This window comes from Schistocerca serialis, chromosome 9 (genome assembly GCF_023864345.2).
Source record: "Schistocerca serialis cubense isolate TAMUIC-IGC-003099 chromosome 9, iqSchSeri2.2, whole genome shotgun sequence".
NCBI lineage: Eukaryota > Metazoa > Arthropoda > Insecta > Orthoptera > Acrididae > Schistocerca > Schistocerca serialis.
Window position 1 is genome coordinate 512337914 of NC_064646.1, and position 23958 is coordinate 512361871.

Genomic DNA, 23958 nt, shown 5'->3' on the forward strand with positions numbered 1-23958 from the left:
TCTCACATATGTGTTACATTATACTACTCCTCGGCTTTAGATGTGCCCTTATTCACTGTCTGAAAAGCGTATGATTTAAGCAACATATAATTATTATTGATACAAATGTTTAAAGTTTCAAACTATTGCAACCATATTACTCCCAAAAACTTGGCAGTTTGTGACTGTACCAGGAATTTTAATACAATTTACTGTATATCAAGACATGAAATCGGTGATATGTTTCATATGTTAGTGAGTTATCAGTGCTTCAGATTCATTGTGACTAACTACAGGAGGACACTGTTGTTTCCAGTTTGATTATATTAGGCTAGATATACTTTGTGTTCCATAGATCCAAAGTTAGGTAATCTTCAATAATGTTGAACATATCATAATCGAGAACTACTCAGTATAACAAATGGTAAAAAATCAGGGATGGATTAACAATATTAATTCCTACAGACTGGTACTCACCAAATAGAGGAGTCGAGTGGCAGACAGGCACATTTATACACAAACAATTATCACACGAACGGCTTCCATCATCTCTGGAGCACCGTGACCCATCTGACCCCAGTAGGACTACAACTCGCTTCCAGCAAGCTGAGTAGACGTGGCAGACAATGCAGCTCTGAGCAGTTTCGACAGACTAAAGCAATATTAGGAAACGCTGTTCTGAGATACGCTGGAAGGATTACGTGGACAAACAGTGAAAAGATAATCTCTGGGGTGAGGTATATAAAGTCTTCACTGGGAGAATAGAAATACCATTATTATTGTCCCCCCAGGGGGCTCGCAGCTCGTTGGTGGGTTCGTGCTCGGCTACCTCGGAGCCCCAGCCATTGCAGCAGCTTTTTCCTTCTGTCAGTCCTCTCGCTATTCTTTTTCCCCTCCCTTGTGAGACATGTCTGGGATGTTTTTGGGAATGTGTTCTGCATTTTCAGTAACTGACATCAAAACAGTCTCTCCACTGTCTGTCATTCCTTTTTTCTTTCTTCGCTCACCTTCTCCTGTCCTTCCTCCCCTTTGGCATTTGAGTTTTCTCTCATTTTCTTCTTCCTCCCTTTGCACTCCTGAAGGCCGGCCCGCGTGTCTGATGTGTAACAGGTGACTGGGTAACACGTAAGTCCCAGCCCCGGGTTGACAGGTAGGGTTTGCACGTACCCCCTGGTACAGGCCAGGCCCAGGGAGAGGTGATTGCCTCAGCTGCTACCTTTCCAAATTGCCGATGGTCTTCCTGTCACGTGTCCGGGAGATGTGACCCTGAGTGTGAACAATCACCTACGGTGGGTGCACCCTTACTGAGGGATCCTCCCCCCCTCCCCCTCCCCCCCCCCTCTCCCCCCTCCGTTATTGGAAGGAGTGCACCATCGAAGATGCTGGCAATCGTGGGGGATTTTCTCGCAATGAGCAAATCGTCTTCTCAGCAGTCAGCATCTACTAAATGTAATTGGAATGGGGATCACAATTCAAAGACCCTCCCAGCTGCCTTGTGGTTCCTCACGGTTCCGTGTACTGAAGACAGTTCATATGGTAAATTCATTTAGTATTCAGAAATCAAACAATGGAAAATCCATGATGGTATGTAACAACATTTGAAAAGGAAAGTTGCCACTCACCGTATAGCGTAGATGCCGAGTTGCAGATAGAAGTAACGTGTTTATCTGCGACTCGGCATCTCTGCTATATTATTCGGAAAGGTGTCGATACAATTGCCGGCCCGGTGAAATACTGCTCTCATTTACTCAGTCACTCTTTGCTTTCGGAAATTACTTCAGATTCTCAATCGCAACAACCACTCGCAACTCCGATCCTCCGCGGCTATCGCATTCGTGTCTCTCCCCGCCGAGTGCTTCCCACAGTGTCACGTACGCTAGGCCGCTCGTCGGTCCGACCAAGGCAGAAATCCGAACGTACCTCTCCGATTGGGGCGCGATTACGGTCCGTCGGGTGATGAAAAAGGTAGATGCATCCTTAGTGCCCAAAACACACTTTTTTCTCACTTTCGATAGAGTTGTCCTCCCGTCAAAGATGAAAGCAGGCTACAAAATGATCAGTCAGACCGTACCTGGTGTGCTGCTACCAGTGTCATCATTACAACCACACTCGAGAGTCCTGTCGACAACGGGCCAAATGTGTGTAACCTGTGGCAGGGACGCTCACGAGGGTGATTGTCTGCCTCTGCCTGCTCCCCACTGTATCGATGCAATGGTGACCGTGCAGCTTCCTCCCGAGATGAGCGGGCCGTCCGGGAGATCTGGGTGAAGAAAAAAGTGCCGTACCCCGTCGCTCACGTGTTGTCGACTAGTCGGAAACTTTGCGTTGTACCCTCCGGCACTTACAGTAACACTCTTGCTACATCTCGCCCCACAAATGACGTCGCCACACAGATGTGCAACTTCAAATTCGGCACCACAGGTGTAAAATCGCCCAGTGTCACGGTAGCGTCTCCGTCTCCTGCTCCAGCAGTGCGTCGAGACGCCGGACTTTTGCCTCGTGGGGCAGTCAGCTGCTACACGACCGGCAGGCCGGAAAGGACAGGAGGAATATTTCTGCGAAGGCTTTTTGTGACCCTCCGGCCGGCAAACGTCTTTCCAACTGGAAAGGCTCCAAAAAATCGAATGGAGGCAAACCGTCTTCTCCTTCGCAGACCCGGAGATTGTCTTCGACAGTGTCACCCGGTGACCTCTGTGTCACCAGAGTACACTGCCGAACATTTTTCTGCCCTGGACTCCGCAGACTGACAGGAGGAGAATGCCGAAGCCTGTGTAGATCTCGTGGAGCATGATCCTCCGGCCTCTGTGCCCTCTATCAGACAATATTTGGAGGCTAGCACTTGGCAGCCACTGAGGTGTCCCTCGTTAATTTTTTTCCTCCCCTGCTGTCTTTGTCACGACTCTCCTTCAATAGAACATTCGTGGCTTTAGATCCGAGAAAGATGAGTTATGAATCAAACAATGGAAAATCCAGGATGGAATGTAACATGCTTCGTGGCTTGTTCCACAGCTGGAGGAGGAGACGGAGGTGCTACTGTGACACTGGGCGATTTTACACCTGAGGAATTATGGCTGCTCTTAGAATTGCAGTGTCCGCTTGTTCTCTACCTCCAGGAAACAAACTTGTGTCCTCACAACCGCTTCGAGCTCTCGCATTTCTTTCGTGTCCGCTTTGACCTTCCACACGAAGACTGCATTCCATCTCGTGGAGGAGCCGTGCTGCTCACCTGGGATGACTCATGTCCATGGTCAAACCGTCTACCTGACTCGAGCTGCAGTCTGGAGTTTTCTTCCTCGCTTCACCTCTTCTCTTTGTACTGTTTACATCCATCCATCATTTGGTGTCACAAGGGCAGACTTTCTCCAGCTTATTGGGCAACTCCCTCACCCCTTTCTGCTCCCCCCAGGGGGCTCGCCACTCTTTGGCGGGTTCGTGCTCGACTACCACAGGGGCCTGGCCCTTGCAACACTTTTACCCTTCCGTGCTGCATCTCTCTCCTCTTGCTATATTTCCCCCCCCCCCCCCCCCCCCCCCTCACTTGGGGAACACGTCTGGTGTATTATTGGGAATGTTCTGAATTCTGTCGCTGACCTGCAAATAGTCTCAACTTTCTTTTTGGCTCCCTTTTCCTTTCTTTGTTTCCTTCTCCTCTCGTTTCTCTGCTTTGGCATTTGAGGATCCTCTTTTTCCTTCTTCCTCCTTGTGTGCTCCTGAAGGCTGGCCGACGCATGTGGTGCAAAACAGGTGACTGGATAACGTGTAATCCTCAGCCCCAGGTCGACAGGTAGGGTTCGCCCCTGGTACGGGCCAGGCCCTGAGAGGGGTGACTGCCTGAGCTGCAACCTACCCAAATTCCCGACTGGTCCCTCTGCCAGGTGTTATGAAGGTGTGACCTGAGATGTGAACAATCACCTAAGCTGGGTGCATCCCCTGTGAAGGGAGCCCCCAGGTGGAAGGACCACACCAACAGAGAAGCTGGGGATTCCCTTGCAATGAGTCAATCATCTTCACAATCAACGTCTACGATATGTAAACGTAATGAGGCTAACGATTCAAAGACCCTTCCCATTGCAACACGGTTCCTCGTGTTATCACGTACTGAAGACGGTCAGTCCTTCGCCACGGTCGATCCGTTTATTATTCAGAAAGGTGTCAGTGCCATTGCTGGCCCTGTGAAATCCTGCTTTCGTTTACGGAAGGGCACTTTGCTTTTGGAGATGGCTTCTGATTCTCGAGCAGAAATACTACTTGCTGCCTCACTTCTGCATGACTACTCTGTTCGTGTCGAGGCACGTAGAACTTTGAATTCTTCCCGTGGTGTAATTTACACCGGGCCGCGTGACGGTCTAACTGAGGCCGAAATACAATCTTACCTCTCCGATCAGGGTGTCATTGCCGTCCATCGTCTAATGAGAAAGGTCGATTCTTCCTCGGTCCCCACCCGCACTCTTTTCCTCACCTTTGACAGGGTGGTGGTGGCGTCCAAGATTACAGTGGGCTACGAAATCGTCACAGTCTGGCTGTACATTCCGAATTTGATGTGCTGCTACCAGTGTCATTGGTACAGTTGCACTAGAATGTCTTGTCGACACCCAGCCACGTGTGTAACCTGTGGCAGGGACGCACACGAGGGCGAATGTCCGCCTCCTTCTCTCCGCCGTATCGACTGCAATGGCGGCCGTGCCGCCTCCAAGCGGGATTGCCCCGTGTGTCTAGATGAGCGGGCAGTTCAAGAGATTCGGGTAAAGGAAAAAGTACTGTACCCAGTAGCTCGCAGGTTACTGGCTAGTCGCAAACCCCGTGTTCTCCCGTCGGGCATCTACAGTTCAGTTCTCGTTAACCCTTGCTCCGTGAAGGACACAGCCATGCAGATGTGCGACCTCAAATTTGGCTCTGAGGTTGTGAAGTCGCCCAGTGTCGAGGTAGCATCACCGTTCCCCTGTCCCACTGTGAGACAAACTGTCCAACTCTTGCCTAAAGGGGTGAAGCTACCCGCTATACAACTGGCAGGCGGAATGAATCCCTCCATCCCTCTAGCCAAACAACACCCCAGTCTTCCTTTAACCGGAAGGGCTTGAAGAAGTCCGCTAAAGGCAAATGGTCCTTTCCTTTACTGACTTGAAGATCCTGCTCGACAGTGTCGCCACGCGCTCACTTAGCCCCACCGGCCTCTGTCTCACCGGTGCGCACCGCCGACCGTTTTTAGTGTCAGACTCCATATTCCGACTGCACCAGCACACCGATGCTTCTGTCGACCCCGTGAAATGGGATCTTCCTGCTTCTGTGCCCAGTAGTAGCAGCTCTGCACCAGCTGTCCCTCGGCGTCCACAGAGTTGACACCCCTACATCTCTTCCTCCTCCTGACAGTACTCCAATGGAACGTTTGCTGCCTTCGGTCCCACAAAGAGGATTTACAGTTGCTGCTAGCATCGCAGCATCTCCTTGTACTCTGTCTTCAGGAAACGAAATTGCGCCCTCAAGACTGCTTTGAGCTTTCCCATTACTTACCAATTCGTTTTGTCCTTCCCCCTGAGGTCGGCATCCCATCTGTCTCATGGGGTCATTATGTTGCTCGTACTGGATAACATTCATAGTCAACCCATCTCCCTGACTACCTGTCTTCGAGCTGTTGCCATTCGCCTTCTCCTTCGCCACCTTACTTTTTCCCTCTGTACAATTTATGTACCTCCGTCCTTTGATATCACCAGGGCAGACGTCCTTCAGATTACTGGGCAGCTACATCCCCCATTTTTGCTACTCAGCGACTCTGATGCGCATCATCCCCTTTGGTGTTCTCCCAGGATGTCCCAGAGATTTTCCCTTTAGGCTGACCTTCTGTACCAACCCAACCTCTTCTTTCTTAACACTGGAGCACCCACTTTCCTTTCTGACTCCTCGCACATCTATTCCCATTTGGACCTATCCTTTTGCACTGCCCAGCTTGCCCATCATCTTCAGTGGTCCATTCTTCCTGACACCTACTTGAACAACCATTTCCCATGTGCTATCAGTTTGCTGGCTCCTGTCCCATCCACATGCAGCCCCAAATGGCAGCTTACTAATTCTGACTGGACCTTTACTCCTCCCTGGTGACCTTCGAAGAACAGGATTTCCCCAGTTGTGATGACCAGGTGGAATATCTCACAAACATTATCCCTATTGCTGCAGAACGTTTCATTCCTCGCACTTCCTCTTTACCACGTTGTGTCCCATTTTCTTGGTGGACTGAAGCATGCTGCGACTCAGTTCATGCACTCCACATTTTTAACCACCACCCTATGCTGGAAAACTGGATTCATTATAAACAGATGCGTACAAAGTGTCTTTGATTTCTTCGGGAGAGCAAAAGAGGTAGTTGGATTTCATTCACTAGTTCTTTTAACAGTTCCACACCTTCGTCTGTCATGTGGGCCAACCTCTGATGGATCTCTGAAACCAAGATCCATTCCCCCATTTCCGGCCTGATAGCAACAGGATCCACGATGACACCGTCTGCTACGATCTCCAATACCTTGGGCCGCCGTTATGCAGACGTTTCGAGCTCTTTCCACTATCACCCTGCCTTCATCCATCAGAAAGGAGTGGAGGAGGCTTGGGTGATACCCTTCTCTTCCCCAAATCGTGAATGCTATTCACCTTCACTATGAGGGAGCTAGATCATGCTCTCAGTCTCCCCCCCCCCCCCCCCTCCGCCGGGGGTCCACAACTCTTTTGTGGATACGTGCGTGGCGAGCACGGGACCCCGAGCTAGTGCGGCCCTCTTTCCTTTCCAGGTTGCATACCTTCCTTTTCCACATCCTTCCCCATCCCCTATCCTGCCCCTGCCCCTCCCCCCTCACCTCCACCTCTTCCCTTCCCCTTCTTCCCCTCTGGGAGTATGTTTTGTGCCTACGTCTGGACACGCTCTCTTGTAACTGTAAGACAGTCTCTCTTCTTCGCTTTCTGTGCTGGAAAGTCTCTGTCCTTCCTTCGTCCTTCTCTTTTCCTTGCCTCTTCTCTTTACCCTGTTCTCCCCTGCAGCATTTGAGACACCTCTTCCTTCCTTTCCTTTTCTTTGTTCCTCCCTTTCACGTTTTTCCTCCCTGTGCATGTCTGAAGGTCGACCCACGCATTCCCACACATAGCCAGTGACAGGGTAACGCATAATTTCCCGCCCCGGGTAGACAGGTAGGACACTTACGTACCTCCTGTTAACGGCCAGGCCCAGGGAGGGTTGATTACCTGAGCTGGTACCTTCGGAAAGTGCCAATTGGTCCGTCCGACGTTTCTCGGGAGGTGTGACCTGAGGTGTGAACAATCACCAAAGGCGGGAGTGCCCTCAGAAAGTGCCCCCACAAGGAAGAAGTCCGCCATCTGAGACGCTGGTAATCGTGGGGGACACTTCCACAATGGTTTCCTCATCATCTACTATGCCTGCTCACAAGCGAAAGTTAAATGAGTCTCAGCCACGGACAATTCTTCCATCAGTGCAACAGTTCCTCGTTGTTTCTCGATCGGACGAAGGTCAAGACTTCCCCACAGTCAACCCTTTCATTATTCAGAAAGGTGTGGATGCAATTGCGGGTCCTGTAAAGTCTTGTTTCCGATTACAAAATGGCACCTTGTTGTTAGAAGCAGTCAGTGCCCTCCAGCCACAAAAATTGCTGTGAACTTCTCTGCTACGCACCTTTCCTGTCCGGGTGGAAGCGCACCGCACTTTAAATTCATCACACAGGGTGGTTTATACACGCTCCATCGACGGATTGTCCGATGAGGAAATTCAAAGCTACCTGTTTGCCCAGGGCATAACGGCTGTTCATCAAGTCGTGAAAAGGGTTGACAGGGACTTGGTTCCAACCCGTACTATCTTCTTGACATTTGACAGAGCTCAACTTCCATCGAACATAAAAGCGGGCTATGAGATAATTTCAGTTCACCCTTACATCCCCAACCCTAAGCGTTGCTATCGGTGCCAGCGGTTCAATCATACCAGCCTGTCATGTTCCAATCTGGCCAAATGGTTATATGTGGAAGGATGCCCATGAGGGTGCTTGTCCACCTCCATCCCCTCTTTGCATCAACCATATGGGTGACCAAACTGTTTCCTCTAGAGATTGCCCCATTTTCAAAGATGAATGGCTTATTCAGGAAATCAGGGTTCGCCAGTCGAAAGCCCATTGTGCCTCCCGTAGGTAAATATAGCACTGTCGTTGCATCTCCTTGGCCTACTAAGGAGGCAGCCATGCAGACTTGTGATCTCACCTGTAGTGCCACGGTTGTTAGATCGCCCAGCGCAAAGATCGCCGGTCATCTTCAGTCTTCAGGAAACAAAGCTGTGTCCCCACTATCGCTTTGATTTCCCTCCTTTTCAGTCCGTCCAGTTTGATCCCCTCCTGTTGTTGGCACTCCAGCACATGGAGGACTCATGATTCTTCTCCATGATACTGTCCATTATCACCCAATCCCCTTAAACAGTCCCTTCCAAGCTGTTGCTGTCCGTCTTTCCCTTTCTGGTTACACCTTCTCTCTTTGTACTGTATACATTCCATCATCCACACCAATGGCAAGAGCTGATCTCCTTCATCTCCTTGGTCAGCTATTCGCTGGTTGGGGCTTCAATGCCCACCACCCACTTTGGGGATCTCCGTGTCCTTGTCCGCGAGGCTCCCTATTGATTGATGTCTTCCACCAAGCGGATCTTCTTTGCCTCAACACTGGGGACCCTACATTTTTGTCTGCCTCCACAACAAATTTCTCTCATTTGGACTTTTCGGTCAGTACTGTTCAGCTAGCTCGGCTCTTTGAATGGTTCGCTCCTGCTGATACACACTCGAGTGACCATTTTCCATGTGTCCTTAGATTACAGCCACAACTGCCATCTATGCGCCTGAGACGCTGGAAGTGTGCCCAAGCCATTTGGACACTTTTTTTGTCTCTAGCGACATTCAATGACCATCACTTTCCTAGTGTCGACAACCAGGTCACTCGTATTACAGAAGTTATTCTTACAGCTGCGGAACGTTCAATACCTCCCACCTCCGATTTGCCCTGGCACCCCCCAGTTCCTTGGTGGAACGATTTGTGCCGTGACGCAATACGTAAGCGGCGACGTGCTCTTTACGTTTTCCGCCACCATCCTACTTTGGCCAACTGTATTCGCTATAAGCAGTTACGTGTGCGATGCCGTCGCATCAACAGCGACAGCAAGAAGGCAAACTGGGACTTCTTTACTAGCTCATTTAACACCTTCACTCCCTCCTTGGAAGTTTGGAGTCGAATTTGACGGTTATCTGGTGCGCCTAGTTCCTCCCCAATCTCTGGACTCACTGTTGCTCATGATATCTTAGTGGACCCCGTCGCAGTTTCTAGCTCATTGGGTCAACACTTTGCTGAGATTTCGAGCTCTTCAAATTACCCGCCAGCCTTTCTCCTGAATAAACATGGAGCGGAATGTGACCTCTTGCTTTCTCCTCTCAAAATCGCGAAAGCTATAATTCTATTTTCTCCATGCGGGAGCTCCAGCACGCACTCTCTTCTTCTCACTCTTCCACCCCAGGACCGGATGGTATCCACATTCAAATGTTGCTGCATTTATCATACCATAGTCTGCGCTACGTCCTTTGCCTTTATAATCGAATTTGGGCTGACAGTACTTTTCCAAGAATGTGGCAGGAAGCTGCTATCGTTCCTGTTCTGAAACCTGGAAAGGACAAACAACTCCCATCTAGCTATCATCACATTTCTCTCATGAGTAGTGTAACTAAGGTTTTGGAGCGTATGGTGAATTGCCATTTAGCCTGAAGGCTGGAGCCCCAAAGCCTTTCAACACCTGCCCAATGTGGTTTCCGAAAGCATTGTTCTGCAGTTGACCATCTTGTTGCTCTCTCCACTTGTATCATGAACAATTTTCTCCGGAAACGCCAAACAGTAGCGATAGTTTTTGATCTGGAGAGAGCATACGATACCTGTTGGAGGACAGGCATCCTCTGCACACTGTTCTCTTGGGCTTTCGAGGTCGGCTGCCCCTTTTTCTTTGTGAATTTATGGCAGAGCGCACATTTAAAGTGCGGGTGAACACTACTTTCTCCCGTACTTTCTCCCAAGAAAACGCGGCACCCCAGGGCTGCGTGATAAGTGTTGTACTGTTTGCCATTGCCATAAATCCAATTATGGACTTTCTCCTTCCTGATGCCTCGGGCTCCCTCTTTGTGGACGATTTTGCAATCTACTACAGCTCTCAACGGACCAGCCTTCTTGAAAGACGTCTTCAAGGATGACTCAATCGCCTCCACTCTTGGAGCATCGAAACCAGCTTCCACTTTTCTCCCAGTAAGACCGTTTGTGCCAATTTTTGGCATCGTATGGAGTTTCTTATGCCTTCCCTACGTCTAGGCTCTGTCAACCTTCCATTCACATATGACCCTAAATTCTTTGGTCTTATGTTTGACAGAAAACTGTGCTGGTACTCCCACGTTTCCTATCTTTCGGCTCGCTGTCTGTGATCCCTCAACACCCCCTGTGTCCTGAATGGTACCTCCTGGGGAGCAGACCGAGTGGTTCCTCTCCGCCTCTATCGCGCCTTAGTGTGCTCGAAATTGGATTATGGTAGCATAGTTTACTCCTCTGCTCGGCCGTCTATTCTTCGGCGTCTCGACTGTGTCCACCACCATGGATTACATTTAGTGTCTGGAGCTTTTTACACCAGCCCTGTGGAAAGGCTTTATGCTGAGACTGCTGAACCTCCACTGTCCAATCGGCGAGCTGTCCTTCTGAGTTGTTATGCTAGCCATCTGTCTTCCATGCCTGCTAATCCGGCCCATGACATTTTTTTTATGTCTCCTTGGATTTAGGGTATGCAGGCCACCCTTCCTCTCTACTACCATCAGGCGTACGCGTCCATCAACTGCTACGTTCTCTTTCCTTCCACTTTTCTAAAACATTCTTGACAACTTGGGGTACAGCACCGCCTTGGCTCCGCCCCTGGATCTGCCTGCTCTGTGACCTTTGTCAATTTTCCCTTCTCTCGTTTATCGTCGGGCTTTTGCTGCTATATGTGCACAAATGAAGGATGCCACATTTATTTACACTGATGGCTCAAAAACATCATTTGGTGTAGGGATTGCGTATATTGTTGGCGACACCCCTAATTGATTTTGGCTTCCCGGCCAGTGTTCGGTTTTTACTGCGGAGCTTTACGCTGTTCTCCAGGCTGTCCGATACATCCATCGCCATCAGCGGATACAGTATATTATATGCTCAGATTCGCTCATCTCTCTCCTCAGTCTCCAAGCTTTTTACCCTGTCCACGGGATTCAGGACTGCCTCCACTTGCTCCACTTGGGGGGCGTCTGTGTGGCATTCCTCTGGATCCCAGGACACGTTGGTATCCATGGAAACGAGGCGGCTGATATAGCGGCCAAGGCTGCAGTCTCTCTTCTTCAGCCTGCTGTTTGCATGGTTCCCTTTGCCAATGTACAGAGTGTTTTATGTCATCATGTTGCTCTTTTATGGCACGCACGTTGGTCTACACTTCCTAGTAATAAATTGCGGGACGTGAAAGCTCTTCCCTGTACTTGGAGCTCTTCCTCCCGACCTCGTCATCTGGAGGAGGTAATTTTAACTAGACTCTGGATAGGGCACTGTCTTTTTAGCCATCGACATCTTTTAAGTGACAATCCTTCCCTGCTCTCAACTGTGGACGGTGAGACACCTTTTACTTGAGTGCCCCTATTTTACTCTGTTACGTGCCTGTCTACAGCTGTCGCCTGATATATCTTCCCTTTTAGCAGATGACACGTCATCAGCTGATCGCATTCTCGAGTTTATTAGTGTCAGTGAGATGACGTCAGTCATTTAAAGCTCTTTTTGTGGACAAACAACCCCCTCTTCTATAGTGGTTTTCTAAGCTTTCCTTCTGTTTTTTAGTTTCCCCACTTTTTTGAGTTTCGCTGCCATTGCTGCTGATTTCCAGTTTGCTTTTTTTTTTTTTTTTTTTCCCTAGGCCACAGACCGCATCTGGGCTGAGGGCACATTTCCTGGATGCTGGTGTGAAGCCACCGTCATACCCATACCTAAGCCCAGTAAGGACAAAAACCTTCCTTCCAGCTACCGCCCCATCTTTCTTATCAACTGCGTTTGCAAGGTGTCGGAACATATGATTCATGCCAGGCTGGTTTGATGGCTGGAGTCTCGCCATTTACTCACGAATGCCCAGTGTGGATTGAAAGTGCAGCGTTTTGCAGTTGACCACCTTGTTACTTTGTCCACTCGTGTGATGAATGGTTTTCTGTGGAAATCCAGACTGTGGCTGTGTTTTTTTATCTGAACGAGGCCTACGACACCTGCTGGAGGACTGGTATCCTCCGTACTCTTTACACGTGGGGCTTCCGTGGGTATCTGCCATGTTTTCTTCAGACATTTTTACAAGACCAAGTTTTCAAGGTACGTGTTGGTTCCGCCTTGTCGGACACCTTTATTCAGAAAAGTGGTGTGCCTCCGGGTTCCATCCTAAGTGTCATCATCTTTGCTATCGCCATTAGCCGTATAACGGCCTGTCTCCCGCCGAACATCTCTGGCTCCCTTTTTGTCGATGATTGTGCCATGTATTGCAGTTCTCCACAGATCTGCCTTACTGAGCATTATCTTCAGTGCTGTCTCGATTGTCTTCATTCCTGGAGCATCAACAATGGCTTTCGCTTTTCCACTGACAAAACCGTCTGTATGAATTTCTGACAGCGCAAATGGTGTCTCCCACCACCTATACATCTTGGGCCTGTTGCTCTTCCATTCATTGACACTATGAAATTCCTGGGGCTCATGCTTGATAGGAAACTCTCTTGGTCCTCCCATGTCTCTTACCTGGCTGCCCGCTGTACACAGTCCCTCCATGTCCTCAGTGTTCTCAATGGTACTTCTTAGGGTGCCAATCAAACCACCTTCTTCCTTTTGTACTGGTCCCTTGTCCATTTGAAACTTGACTATGGGTGTTTCGTTTATGCATCTGTACACCCATCCCTTTTATGCCGTCTCGACACTATCCATCATCATGGCATCCGTTTAGCCACGGGTGTCTTTTACACCAGCTTGGTTGAGAGTCTGTATGCTGAAGCTGGTGAACTACCACTGTCCTACTGCCGTTTGTCTGCCATTCGTGGCCTTCCCTGCTATGCCTCCTTCTTTGATGACTCCTTAGCTCGCCAGTATGGGGCTCGTCCCTCTTCTCTGTTACCTCCTGGAGCCCGCTTTTGCCACTTGCTACGGCAGCTTAACTTCACGCTACCTGTCACTTTTCCATTGGGTATGAACCCTTCACCACCTTGGCTTCGTGAAGCAGCCCATGTTAACCTTGGCCTTCATTCGCTTCCTAAGGACACTACTCCAGTCTCTGGCTGTCGCCTTCAGTTTGACGACCTTCGCATGGAACTTAGCGATAGTACCTGTGTATACACTGATGGCTCTTGGACTAGCTGTGGGGTCGGTGTGCTTTCGTCATTGGCACCCATGTCTTTCGATATTGGTTCCCGGCACAATACTCAATATTTTCAGCCGAGCTTTTCGCCTTGTATCAGGCCACGGAGTACATCCGGCGACACAGCCTTCCGAATTGTGTCTTCTGCGCAGCCTCACTCCGCGCCCTCCAAAGTCTGTGTGTGCTGTACACTGCTCATCCCTTAATGCAACGGGTCCAGGAAAACTGTCACTTGTTCACTCTTGGTGGAGCCAATGTCGTGTTTCTGTGGATCCCTGGTCATGTTGGTCTGGCAGGAAACAAGGCTTCTGACACTGCTGCCAAGGCTGCAGTCCTTGTACCTCAGCCCACAAGTACCTCTATTCCCTCCATTGATCTCTGCGTTGCCATCTCTTAGGAGGTGGTGTCTCTTTTGCATCGCCAGTGGTCCTCCCTTCAAGGGAATAAGCTTCGGCTAATTAAGCCTCGCCCAGCACTTTGAACAACCTCCTTTCGGCCCTCCCGCTGGGAGGAGATTATTTTAACTTGGCTGCATATTGGGCACTGCGTTTTTAGCCATCATCATTTGCTCTGTGGTGCTGCCCCACCTCTTTGTATGTATTTTGGCCATATTTTAACTGTCCGCCATTTCCTGCTGGAAGGCCTTTTTTTTTTACCGATTTACGGTCCAGCTTGGGTTTGCCATCTGATTTATCAGCTGCTTTAGCGAATGGCGCGCGGGCTGTCGACTGCATTTTAATTTTTATCCGGCAAAATAATATGGTGAACGCCATTTAATTTTTAGTTTTGTACTTCCATTTTTGTATGGTGTTTTTCTTTTTCCACGTGCCTAGCGTAACTGTCTCCTATTCTGTCCATTGGGACTGACATATAGTCGTTTCCCTCATCTCTGGGTTTGTGTTCTATAGTTTTGACTTGGGCGCGTATGACCCCAAGTTGTTTTTTGCACCCTAAAACAAAACAAAAAACAAAAATCCCTTTCTAGTGCTCAGTGGTTTTAATGGGCACTGTCTCTGGGGTTCTCCCAGAACCTGTGAGAGAGGTCCCCTCTTGGCTGATCTTCCTAATCAACTCAACCTCTTCTGCCTTAACACAGGAGCACCCATGTTTCTTTCGGACTCCACGCACACCTATTCCCATTTGGACCTCTCCTCCTGCACTGCCCAGCTTTCCACTCATCTCGAGTATTCCGTTCTCTCTGACATCCACTCAAGTGACCATTTCCTGTGTGCTACCCATTTCTTGACTCTTACCCATCTGCATGCACACCCAAATGGCAGCTTTCTACGGCCGACTTTCTAAGGCTGTACACACATCTGGCAAGCTTCGACGAGCAATATTTTCCCAGTTGTGATATCCAGGTAGAATATATTACCAGTGCTATCCTCTTCATCACACTGTGTCCCGAGCCTTTGGTAGACTGAGGCAAGCTTTGACTCAATTCGCACGTGGAGACATGCTCTCCGCATTTTTAACCGCCAACCCATGATGGCAAACTGCGTTTGTTATAAACAGTTGCGTGCACAGTGTCATCATGTTCTGTGGGATAGTGAAAAAGCTAGCTGGATTTCATTTACTAGTTTTTTTAACAGTTGCATTCCTTCCGTCATGTGGGCCAACCTGTGACGACTCTCTGGGACCAAGGTCCGTTCCCCAATTTCCTGCCTAATTGTAGCAGATGATGCCGTAGTAGATCCTATTGTTATCTCCAATACCTTGGACAGTTATTTTGCAGAGATTTTGAGCTCCACCCACTATCACCCTGTCTTCCTTCATTGGGAATGAATGGAGGCAGCTTGGGCAATAGTCTTCTCTTCTCAGAATTGTCAGTGCTGCAATGCAGCTTTTGCTCTGGGGAGCTAGATTATACTCTTACTTCATCCCGGACCTCTGCCCCAGGGCCAGATGATGTTCACATTCAGATGTTGCAGCACCTCTCTCTTGTGACCAAGTACTTTCTCCTTCATATGTACAACCACATCTGGGCAGAGGGCATGTTTCTCAGGTGCTGGTGTGAAGCCACTGTCATACTCCTACCTGAGTCCAGTAAGGACAAACACCTACATTCTAGCTACTGCCTTATTTCTCTCACCAGCTGTGTTAGTAAGGTGCTGGAACAAATGATCCATGCCCGGCCAGTATGGTGGCTCGAGTCTTGCAATTTATTAACTACTGCACAGTGTGGATTTGGAGCACACCGTTCTGCAGTTGACCATCTCGTTTCTATGTCCACTCATCTCACGAATGGTTTTCTGTGGAAATCCCAGACTGTAGTTGTGTTTTTCGATTTGGAGAAACCCTATGACATCTGCTGGAGGACTGGTATCCTCTGTATTCTCTAAACGCTGAGCTTCCAAGGCTGCACGCCGCGTTCCCTTCAGGAACTTTTAAAAGACAGGGTTTTCAAGGTACGTGTGTGTTCTGCCTTCTCGGAGACCTTTATCCAGGAAAATGGTGTGCCTTAGGGTTCTTTCCTGAGTGTTATCCTCTTTACTCTCATCATTAACCCTATTATGGCCTGTCTCGCGCCAGGCATCTCCGGCTCTCTTTTTGTTGATGATTTTGCCATCTATTGCAGTTCTCCACATACTTCTGTCCTTGAGCTGTGTCTTCAGTGTTGTCTTGATCGTCTGTACTCATGGAGCATTGACAATGGCTTTCGCTTTTCCACTAACAAAACCTTTTGTATGAATTTCTGGTGGCACGATTTCATTTCTTCCACCGTCTTTACATCTTGGGCCTGTTACTCTTCTGTTTGTTGAAACTTTGAAATTCCTGGGGCTCATGCTTGATACGAAACTTTCTTGGTCCCTACACGTGTCTTACCTGACAGCCCACTGGAGGCTGTCCTTCAATGTCCTACATGTCCTCGGTGGTACTTCCTGGGGAGAAGATTGATTGACCCTCCTGTGTTTGTACCAGGCCCTTGTCCGTTCAAAACTGGACAATGGGTGTTTCATTTATGCATCTGCATGTCCGTCCCTTTTATGCTGTCTCAATGTAATCCACCATCGTGGCATCTGTTTAACCACTGGTGCCTTTTATATTAGCCCGCTTGATAGTCTGTATGCAGAAGCTGCTGAACTACTGCTGTCATATTGCCATAATTTTCTGCTCAGCAAATATGCTAGCTGCTTGTCTGCCGAACCTGGCCACCTATCCTATGCCTCTTCCTTCGATGTGGGGCGCGTCCGTCTTCTGTTACCTCCAGAGTTCACTTCCAGCTATTGCTCTGGCAGCTTAACTTCATGCTACCTGCCACTTTTCCTGATGGGTGTGAACCCTTCACCACCTTGGCTTTAGGCGGCAGCCCGTGTTTACCTTGGACTTCGTTTGCCTTCTAAGGACACTACTCCAGCCCCGGTCTATCACTGTAAGTTTCTCGACCTTCAGACGGAACTTTACAATAGTTCCTTTGTGTACACTGATGGCTCTTGGACTGGTCAGGTGTTGGGTGTGCCTTTGTCATTAGCACCATCAGTTTTCAGTATCGGCATCTGGAACACTGCTCGGTATTTACAGCAGAGCTCTTCGCTCTGCATGAGGCCACGCAAAACATCCGGTGACACAGGCTTTTGAATTGTCATCTGCTGTTACTCTGTGCGTCCTTCAGAGCCTCTACGTTCTCCACACCGTCCACCCATTAGTGCAGTGAGTCCAGGAAAGCTTTCACTTGCTCACTCTTGCCAGAGCCACTGCGGTGTTTTTGTGGGTCTCTTGTCACATTGGTCTGATGGGAAATGAGGCCGCTGACACTGCTGCCGAGGCTGCAGTTCTTCTGTTCCCTCTGATGTGGTCTTGTGTTGTTGTCCGTCAGTAGGTGGTGTCACTTTGGAATCACCACTGGTCCTCCCTTCACTGGAACCTCCGGGGAAGTAAACCTCTCCCAGTGGCTTGCCCTCTCGCTGCAGGTAGATCATTTTATTTATATTGTGTATTGGGTACTGTCTTTTTAGCTGTCGCCATTTTTAAGTTGTGATCCCCGACTACTTTTGCTCATTGCTCTCAATCTTTGACTGTTCGCCATTTTCTGAAGGAATGCGCTATTTTTAACCACTTATGTTCTCATTTATGTTTGCCGTCTGAGTTATCGGCCATTTTAGCAAATGGCGCATGAGCTGTTGACCGCATTTCACTTTTTATCTGTCGTAGCAATATGGTGAAGGACATTTAATCTTTACTTCAGCAGCTCCATTGTCTCTATGGCGTATTTTATGACCCTTTCTCCAAGTCCCTGTATTTAGCTGCCTTTCCTTCCATCGATTGGGCTTAACATGTGGTAGTTTTTAACTCCTTTTTTGTCTTTGTGTTTTACGGTTTTGACATGCGTGCGTATGACCCTAGTTGTTTTGAAGCCCTAAAACAAAACAAAACAAACTGACCATTAGTATTGTCAACATTGAGTTAGGACAGTGGTGAAATGACTCGAGGATGGAGGCACACCATGGAATTTTTGCTGTATAGACTCCTCCCTTTGCACAAGAGGAAGCCGCTTCAGCTATTAAGAAGCAAAGGAAAGGGAAGGCATCTGGACCTGACAGAATTGTCGGAAGTGCTACAGCTGGTTGCTCTGCAAGTCACCCTGTACCTGACTCTGGTAAACCCACAGTTACCACTACCTTCGCGGTCCACCTCGCTCTAGATCTATATGCAGTGCTGGCTGCAAGTGTGTGACCACTCCAGGACACTGCAGATATTATGCAAAGCACTGAGCTAAAGCTCGATAGCTGCAGATGTGGGGATCGACACTAGAGGTTCCACCTTCGGACTCAGGTGCTAGATTACAGCACTAGCTGCACACCCCAACTCGAAACTGGCACCGTCGATGTCACTGATGTCTATGCTTGAATGTATCTAGGCTGATGTGAGCCCCCTGTCCTGAGCCAATGTCGTGCTGTCAGCTGTGACTTATCATGCAGCCCTTGAGATTTTAACGTTGTTACACTATAGATCTTGTATCACCTTTGGGCAGTTTCATGTTATTGTACCTAGTGCAAAAAGGGAGGCACAGAGCTCCATGTGAAGCAGCTGTTATATAACAGTAAAGCAGACAGTAGCTCACAGATGGTATGGGCTACCACTGATTTTGATGACTGCCATGAAATTTGTGAAGATATCATAGCAACTACAGTCCCAGACTGTAGCCCTCCTTCAGCAGGCTACCATCGTGAACTTCCAGTGAGAGGCAATGATTGTCATCTGGCCTTCTTTGCATTACAGCTGAAAATCTTTTCCCTTGACTTGCTCACTTACTGATTGTGTAATTGACTGAATGTGAAAACACTATTATCATTAGCCAACATGAAGCCTACAATGAGAACAACATATTTTAGCATAGAATACTTCAGAGGTTTGTGGTAATTGACAGAAAGTCATCCAGTAAAACAGTAGAGATATCAGGCATTCCCAATAGTGTTATGGGCATTATGTAGTTCTTAATCTATATAAACAATTTAGGGGACAATCTGAGTAGTCCTCTTAAATTGTTTGCGGATGATGATGTCATTTACTGTCTTGTAAAAGTCAGCAGATGATTGAAACTAATTACAAAACAATTTAGACAAGATATCTGTATGGTGCAGAAAGTGGTAATTTACTATAAATAATGAAAAGTATAAAGCCATGTACATAATACTAGAAGGAATCTACTAAATTTTGGTTTCACAATAAATGACACAAATCTAAAGACTTTGAATTCACTTAAATACTTGGGGAGTCTACTAGTCTACCACTGTGTGCTTGTCTGTCCTCTTCTGGAGTATTGGTGTGCAGAGTGGAATCTGCATCGGAGAGGACTGACAGAGGACAATGAAAAATTTCAAAGGAGGGCAGCTTGTTTTGTATTATTGTAAAATAGGGGAGAGAGTTCCACAGATATGACAACAAAAGTTGGGGTGGCAGTCATTAAAAAGAAAGGCATTCTTCATTGCTGCATGATCTTTACTCGAAATTTTAATCACCAATTTTCTCCACCAAATGTGAAAATATTTTGTTTTGAGCCCACCTATATGACCATTGTAATAAAACAAGAGAAATCAGATCTTGCACTGAAAGATTTAAATGTTTGTTTTTCCTGTGCACTGTTTGAGAGTGGAACACAGTAGAGAAATAACATGAAGGTGATTTGATGAACCCTCTGCCAGGCACTTAATTGTAAATTGCAGAGTAGTCATGTAGATGTAGAAAGACATCTCTGATTCAGTGCTTTTTCAGAAGCTCATTTTTCTGCTCATAATAACTTCAAAATTGCTCTATTTGTTGCTGTGATTTTGATGTAATTACCAGGAACATCAGCTACTAAAATCGTTGTCATTTATAGTATCAAGGTGTGTGTTGTCCTTGTGACCTTTATGGTTTCTGGAATCTTTGGTGATGACAGTCCTGAATAAAATGTTCCCTATTTTCAAAGAACATCAAACTGAATAAGATTCTTAAGTTTTCACTAACTGTTACCACCATTTTCATCAGCAGTAAATATATGTATTATTGGAATTGATATTGTATCCTTTTACAGGTGAAGTGGATGAAGCAACAGAGTCCAGAACTTTTCAGAATTGGGCCGAAAATATGCAAAGTTACAAGAATGGTATTTACACTTCCCAAGCATGGTAAATTTACTCACTGAGCATTATGAAGAACAAACAGTCAACTCCATACCAATTTGCTCATCATCTTTACTGTTTCCTTGATATAGCTTCAGGGTACAATACTACTGGGTTACAAGAACAGTTTTACTGCGTAGGTGGAGAGATATGCCAGACTACATTCCTTAAATATGCTAGTTCAGCAGAAAATAATCGGTAACCACATGTTGTATACAAAACTAGTGCCCAAAAATTGATACTAGAATAAAACAGTTTTAATCATCCTGTCCTCAAACTGTGTTGCACACATAAAAATAACATTATTGACTGTTGTGTAATTTCAGTGAAGTGAAAAGGCATTTCTAAAACCAAAATTGCGCAAATGCACACACAATTATACAAACACATACACAATGTGTATTCAGTGCTCACAGAACGTAATAGAAGGAGGATCAGTCACAACAAAACATAACAAGCTACCCGTGCAGGACACTGTACAGATGGTCCTGCAAAACTATGTAATGTAAAATCACATTAGCAATAAATAAAACCCACTGGTGATGGCACAGAGGTGCCGAAACGTGTTTGGGTAATGAGAGAGAGAGAGAGAGAGAGAGAGAGAGAGAGAGAGAGAGAGAGAGATGTTTTTGCATAAAAGATGGAACCTGTATCTGACAATGGTCCATAAGAATCCTGACCTTGACTATATGAGAGGTGTTCAAGAAAAATATTTGTATAAAGTCGAGTATTGTACACACTTGCAGGTACAGTTGTTAAAGAATGACTGTTAATATGGCAGTATCTTTGGATAAACAATACACTTATTGCTGAGAACTGATTTGAAAACAACACATGCATAACATAAAACAAAGTGGGTTGGATCAAACAACTTCAGTGAAACACAGGTGGGAGAAAGGATCAAACCACTTCAGTGGAACACAGGTGGGAGAAACAGAACAAAATACAGTTTGAAAATTGTAGGAATGTTTGCCCATTCAAATGCAATACTTCTAACAAGGCTGAGATGATATGGACACATTAAGAGAATGGAGGAGAAGAGGATACCCAGGAGGATACACGAGATGAAGCTGGAAGAGACAAAGAGGAAGAGCAAGAGACAGATGGCTGAAAGGAGTAGAGGAACGTGTCCAGACGAAAGGAGAAGACTGGACCAACGTGAAGATCGAGAGATGGTGGCAAGATGGAAGACGATGGAGAGGCCTATGTTCCATACAGACCTGGCCAGAGGCTGGAAACTGTCAAAGATGATGATGATGATGATGATGATGATGACTTCTAACAGAGAATACGATACAACTTAGAGGCAACAAATGATGGTTTTGAAGAGGTTGACAGTCCTTCATGCCATGTGACACCTACTTGTGAAAAGTCCTGAGATATAGAAACATTTTCATGAATTAAGGAGGTGGGCAGTGCCGCTCTCAGGTGAGAGTGCGTTGCAGCTGTAGATAAATACAATTTATGTCTACAACATTTAAACTGGTGAATCTGTGCTGATGTTCTTCTGAATGAGTATGATAAAGAGGAAGTCTTCACGAAAAGCAATAAACTGGAGTAAATGTAACAACTCGTCTAACAGGAGAGGTGTTGAGTTGTCAACAGGCACATAAACAAGACTGAAAACTTCAGTAGCTGCAGCAAAGCTGGTACATGACTGCTTTTTCATGGGTGTCCCTTCCTGTAATGGGGTAGGATGAGCGTGTGGTAGATCTGAAAAACGGTGGGGTGCTAGGTGGGTGTACCTGACATGTCTTGCACCCGGCACTCGATTTCAGTGGCTGCTTCAGGACCCTTGCCTTCTGAATACTATCGCTAGACACCAGCTTCTCCAAACTATGTACGTGGGATTCGTCCTCACAATACATTCTCTGTTCCCGTAATCTATTGGGCCTCGATGTCCGCTATACACTGCCCTGCTCCCCTGTCCACCCTGCCCCAGGACCCTAACTTCGCTCATTCTGCACCAACACCCTCCTCCCTGCAAATCTCCCCTTCCTCTGTTCTATCACACACTCCCAGTCCACTCCTTTCATCAGCCTCCCTTCCTGAACCCATCCTGCACCCCATCTCGTCTTCCTGTGCCGACTCCACCTGACACAACCTTCCACCTTAGTCAAGCTGCAGAACAGCGGTCCCGGTAGAGTGTATTAGGCCAGCACGGTGTAGCATTACGTGTGTGCGTGGGTGGGTGCACGCATACAGCCCTCTTTATGTGCCTGTTGATGACTTGACATTACTTCAATGGGCAACATGTCATTTGTTTATCTTGGACCAATTAGACCTTGCATGTTAGATGCAAGCAACTTAGCACATTATGTGCCAGGTTTTTGTTGAATCACTTTAATGAGCACTGTTTTGTTGAAGGGCATACTGAGTCTTCACCTCAAAGTGAATAATACTGACTTCATTAACTCAGAAAGCTTATCTAGTTTTTTTATGTGTAACAGCACAAGAATGTAATAGGTATGTGTTCCTAATTATTCCTGGTGGTTCTTGTTCTTTTTGATTCTGATTGCAGGATTCCTGGCTTGTCAGATAAATTCTTATATTTCAATGATGATGTTATGCTTGGCAAGGAAGTTTGGCCGGAAGACTTTATTACCTATTCTAAAGGGCAGAAGGTAAGATAAACAACAGTTAATAGGCTTCTATTGATTCTGCAGCAGCATAATCAAGTGTTATTTGTTGTATCTTCGTGTTGGTACCTTAGTAATCTTTCAGAAGATTAGGATAACCTGGCTCTGGTTTTTGAGAATGGGGGTTCACTATTTTTATCCAGGCTATTTATTTGTTATGATTTAGATACATTATACTCTATATCCTGGACATGCATCATGTCCTGGTATCCAATGAGCCGACACTAAAATCAGTAACCTCTTTACATCAATATTAGCACCACCGTGACATCAAATGGTACCTGTATTGTGTGTTTTAAATGGCGTATTGATTGGGAAAGTAGTGTATATTTGTGGTGGTGAAGAGTGAGGAAGACAAACTCTTGTGCGCAATGGCATATTTATGTTCAAACTTCAAATTCTCCTGTAAATCATTCATGAATTATGCATTTTAGGCTAATGTGCTTATTGGCAAGAAGTTGATGTTTGGTGAATTGTGTACGCCTGGTTGCGCAATAGGTAAAACACTGGAATCAGGGACTAGCCTTGAGTGAAAGATGTAATTATTAAATGGCATGGAGGTGATAGGGCATGTAAGGAGACAAATGGATGGTAAATATGAATGATGGGTAGATGACATTATGAAACATTTGTCATTTTTCCTCTTCTCTGAACTTACGGTCCTTATTGTTTCTTCTCTCTCTCTCTCTCTCTCTCTCTCTCTCTCTCTCTCTCTCTTTGAAATCTTCCCATCTTCCCATTCTTCCTCAGTCTTGGTAGAGTTCCACTTCTTACGGAATTTTAATCCTTATCCAAATTTTCATTCCAACACCCTAGCTTGTGTTTTTGCATAAGGCCTGCCAAATCCTTGAATACTTTTATGAGTCTCTGATTTCTTCCCAGCTGTTAATCTCCAAATTAAACAGGTTTTTGAGGTACTTACCTTTGTTCTGCTTCAGTGTCTCCATGTTGATTTTAGGTTTCTTGTTTAAGTTGGCATTGGTCTGTTCAGCTGAATCTTACTTTCATCTTTGACAGGTAGTGATGCGAGTAGATGTTGGTGCTTTTTCTTACTTTGATCTTTAGTATTTCTTTTTGATTTTGGGCTACTTAATGGCAACATGATCAATTTGTATCTCTCCTAGTATTGTGTTGGGAGAAACCTGTTTTCTTCTTCTTCCATGGGAGGGCTTTGACATTTGTGGACATTACTTGTAGATCGAATTGTTACAGAAGGTGATGACTCATTCCTGTTTTTATATGTACGGTATGTCAAATGTTTTCCCAGTATTGTTCTGCATTTATTATTGCT

At 46.7% G+C, this 23958-nt stretch overlaps 1 protein-coding gene across 2 annotated transcripts in view; it reads left to right on the plus strand.

Annotated features, from left to right (window-relative positions):
* Positions 1–23958, plus strand: part of LOC126419843 (N-acetylglucosamine-1-phosphotransferase subunits alpha/beta) — a 131783-nt gene that overhangs the window by 56891 nt on the left and 50934 nt on the right. For both annotated transcript variants that reach the window (XR_007576007.1, XM_050087093.1), the window contains exon 7: positions 22550–22652. Coding sequence is in view for 1 of the 2 variants with exons in the window: in XM_050087093.1 (XP_049943050.1) it covers positions 22550–22652 (103 nt within the window). In the remaining variant the exon portion in view is untranslated. The remainder of the gene's footprint in view (positions 1–22549; positions 22653–23958) is intronic.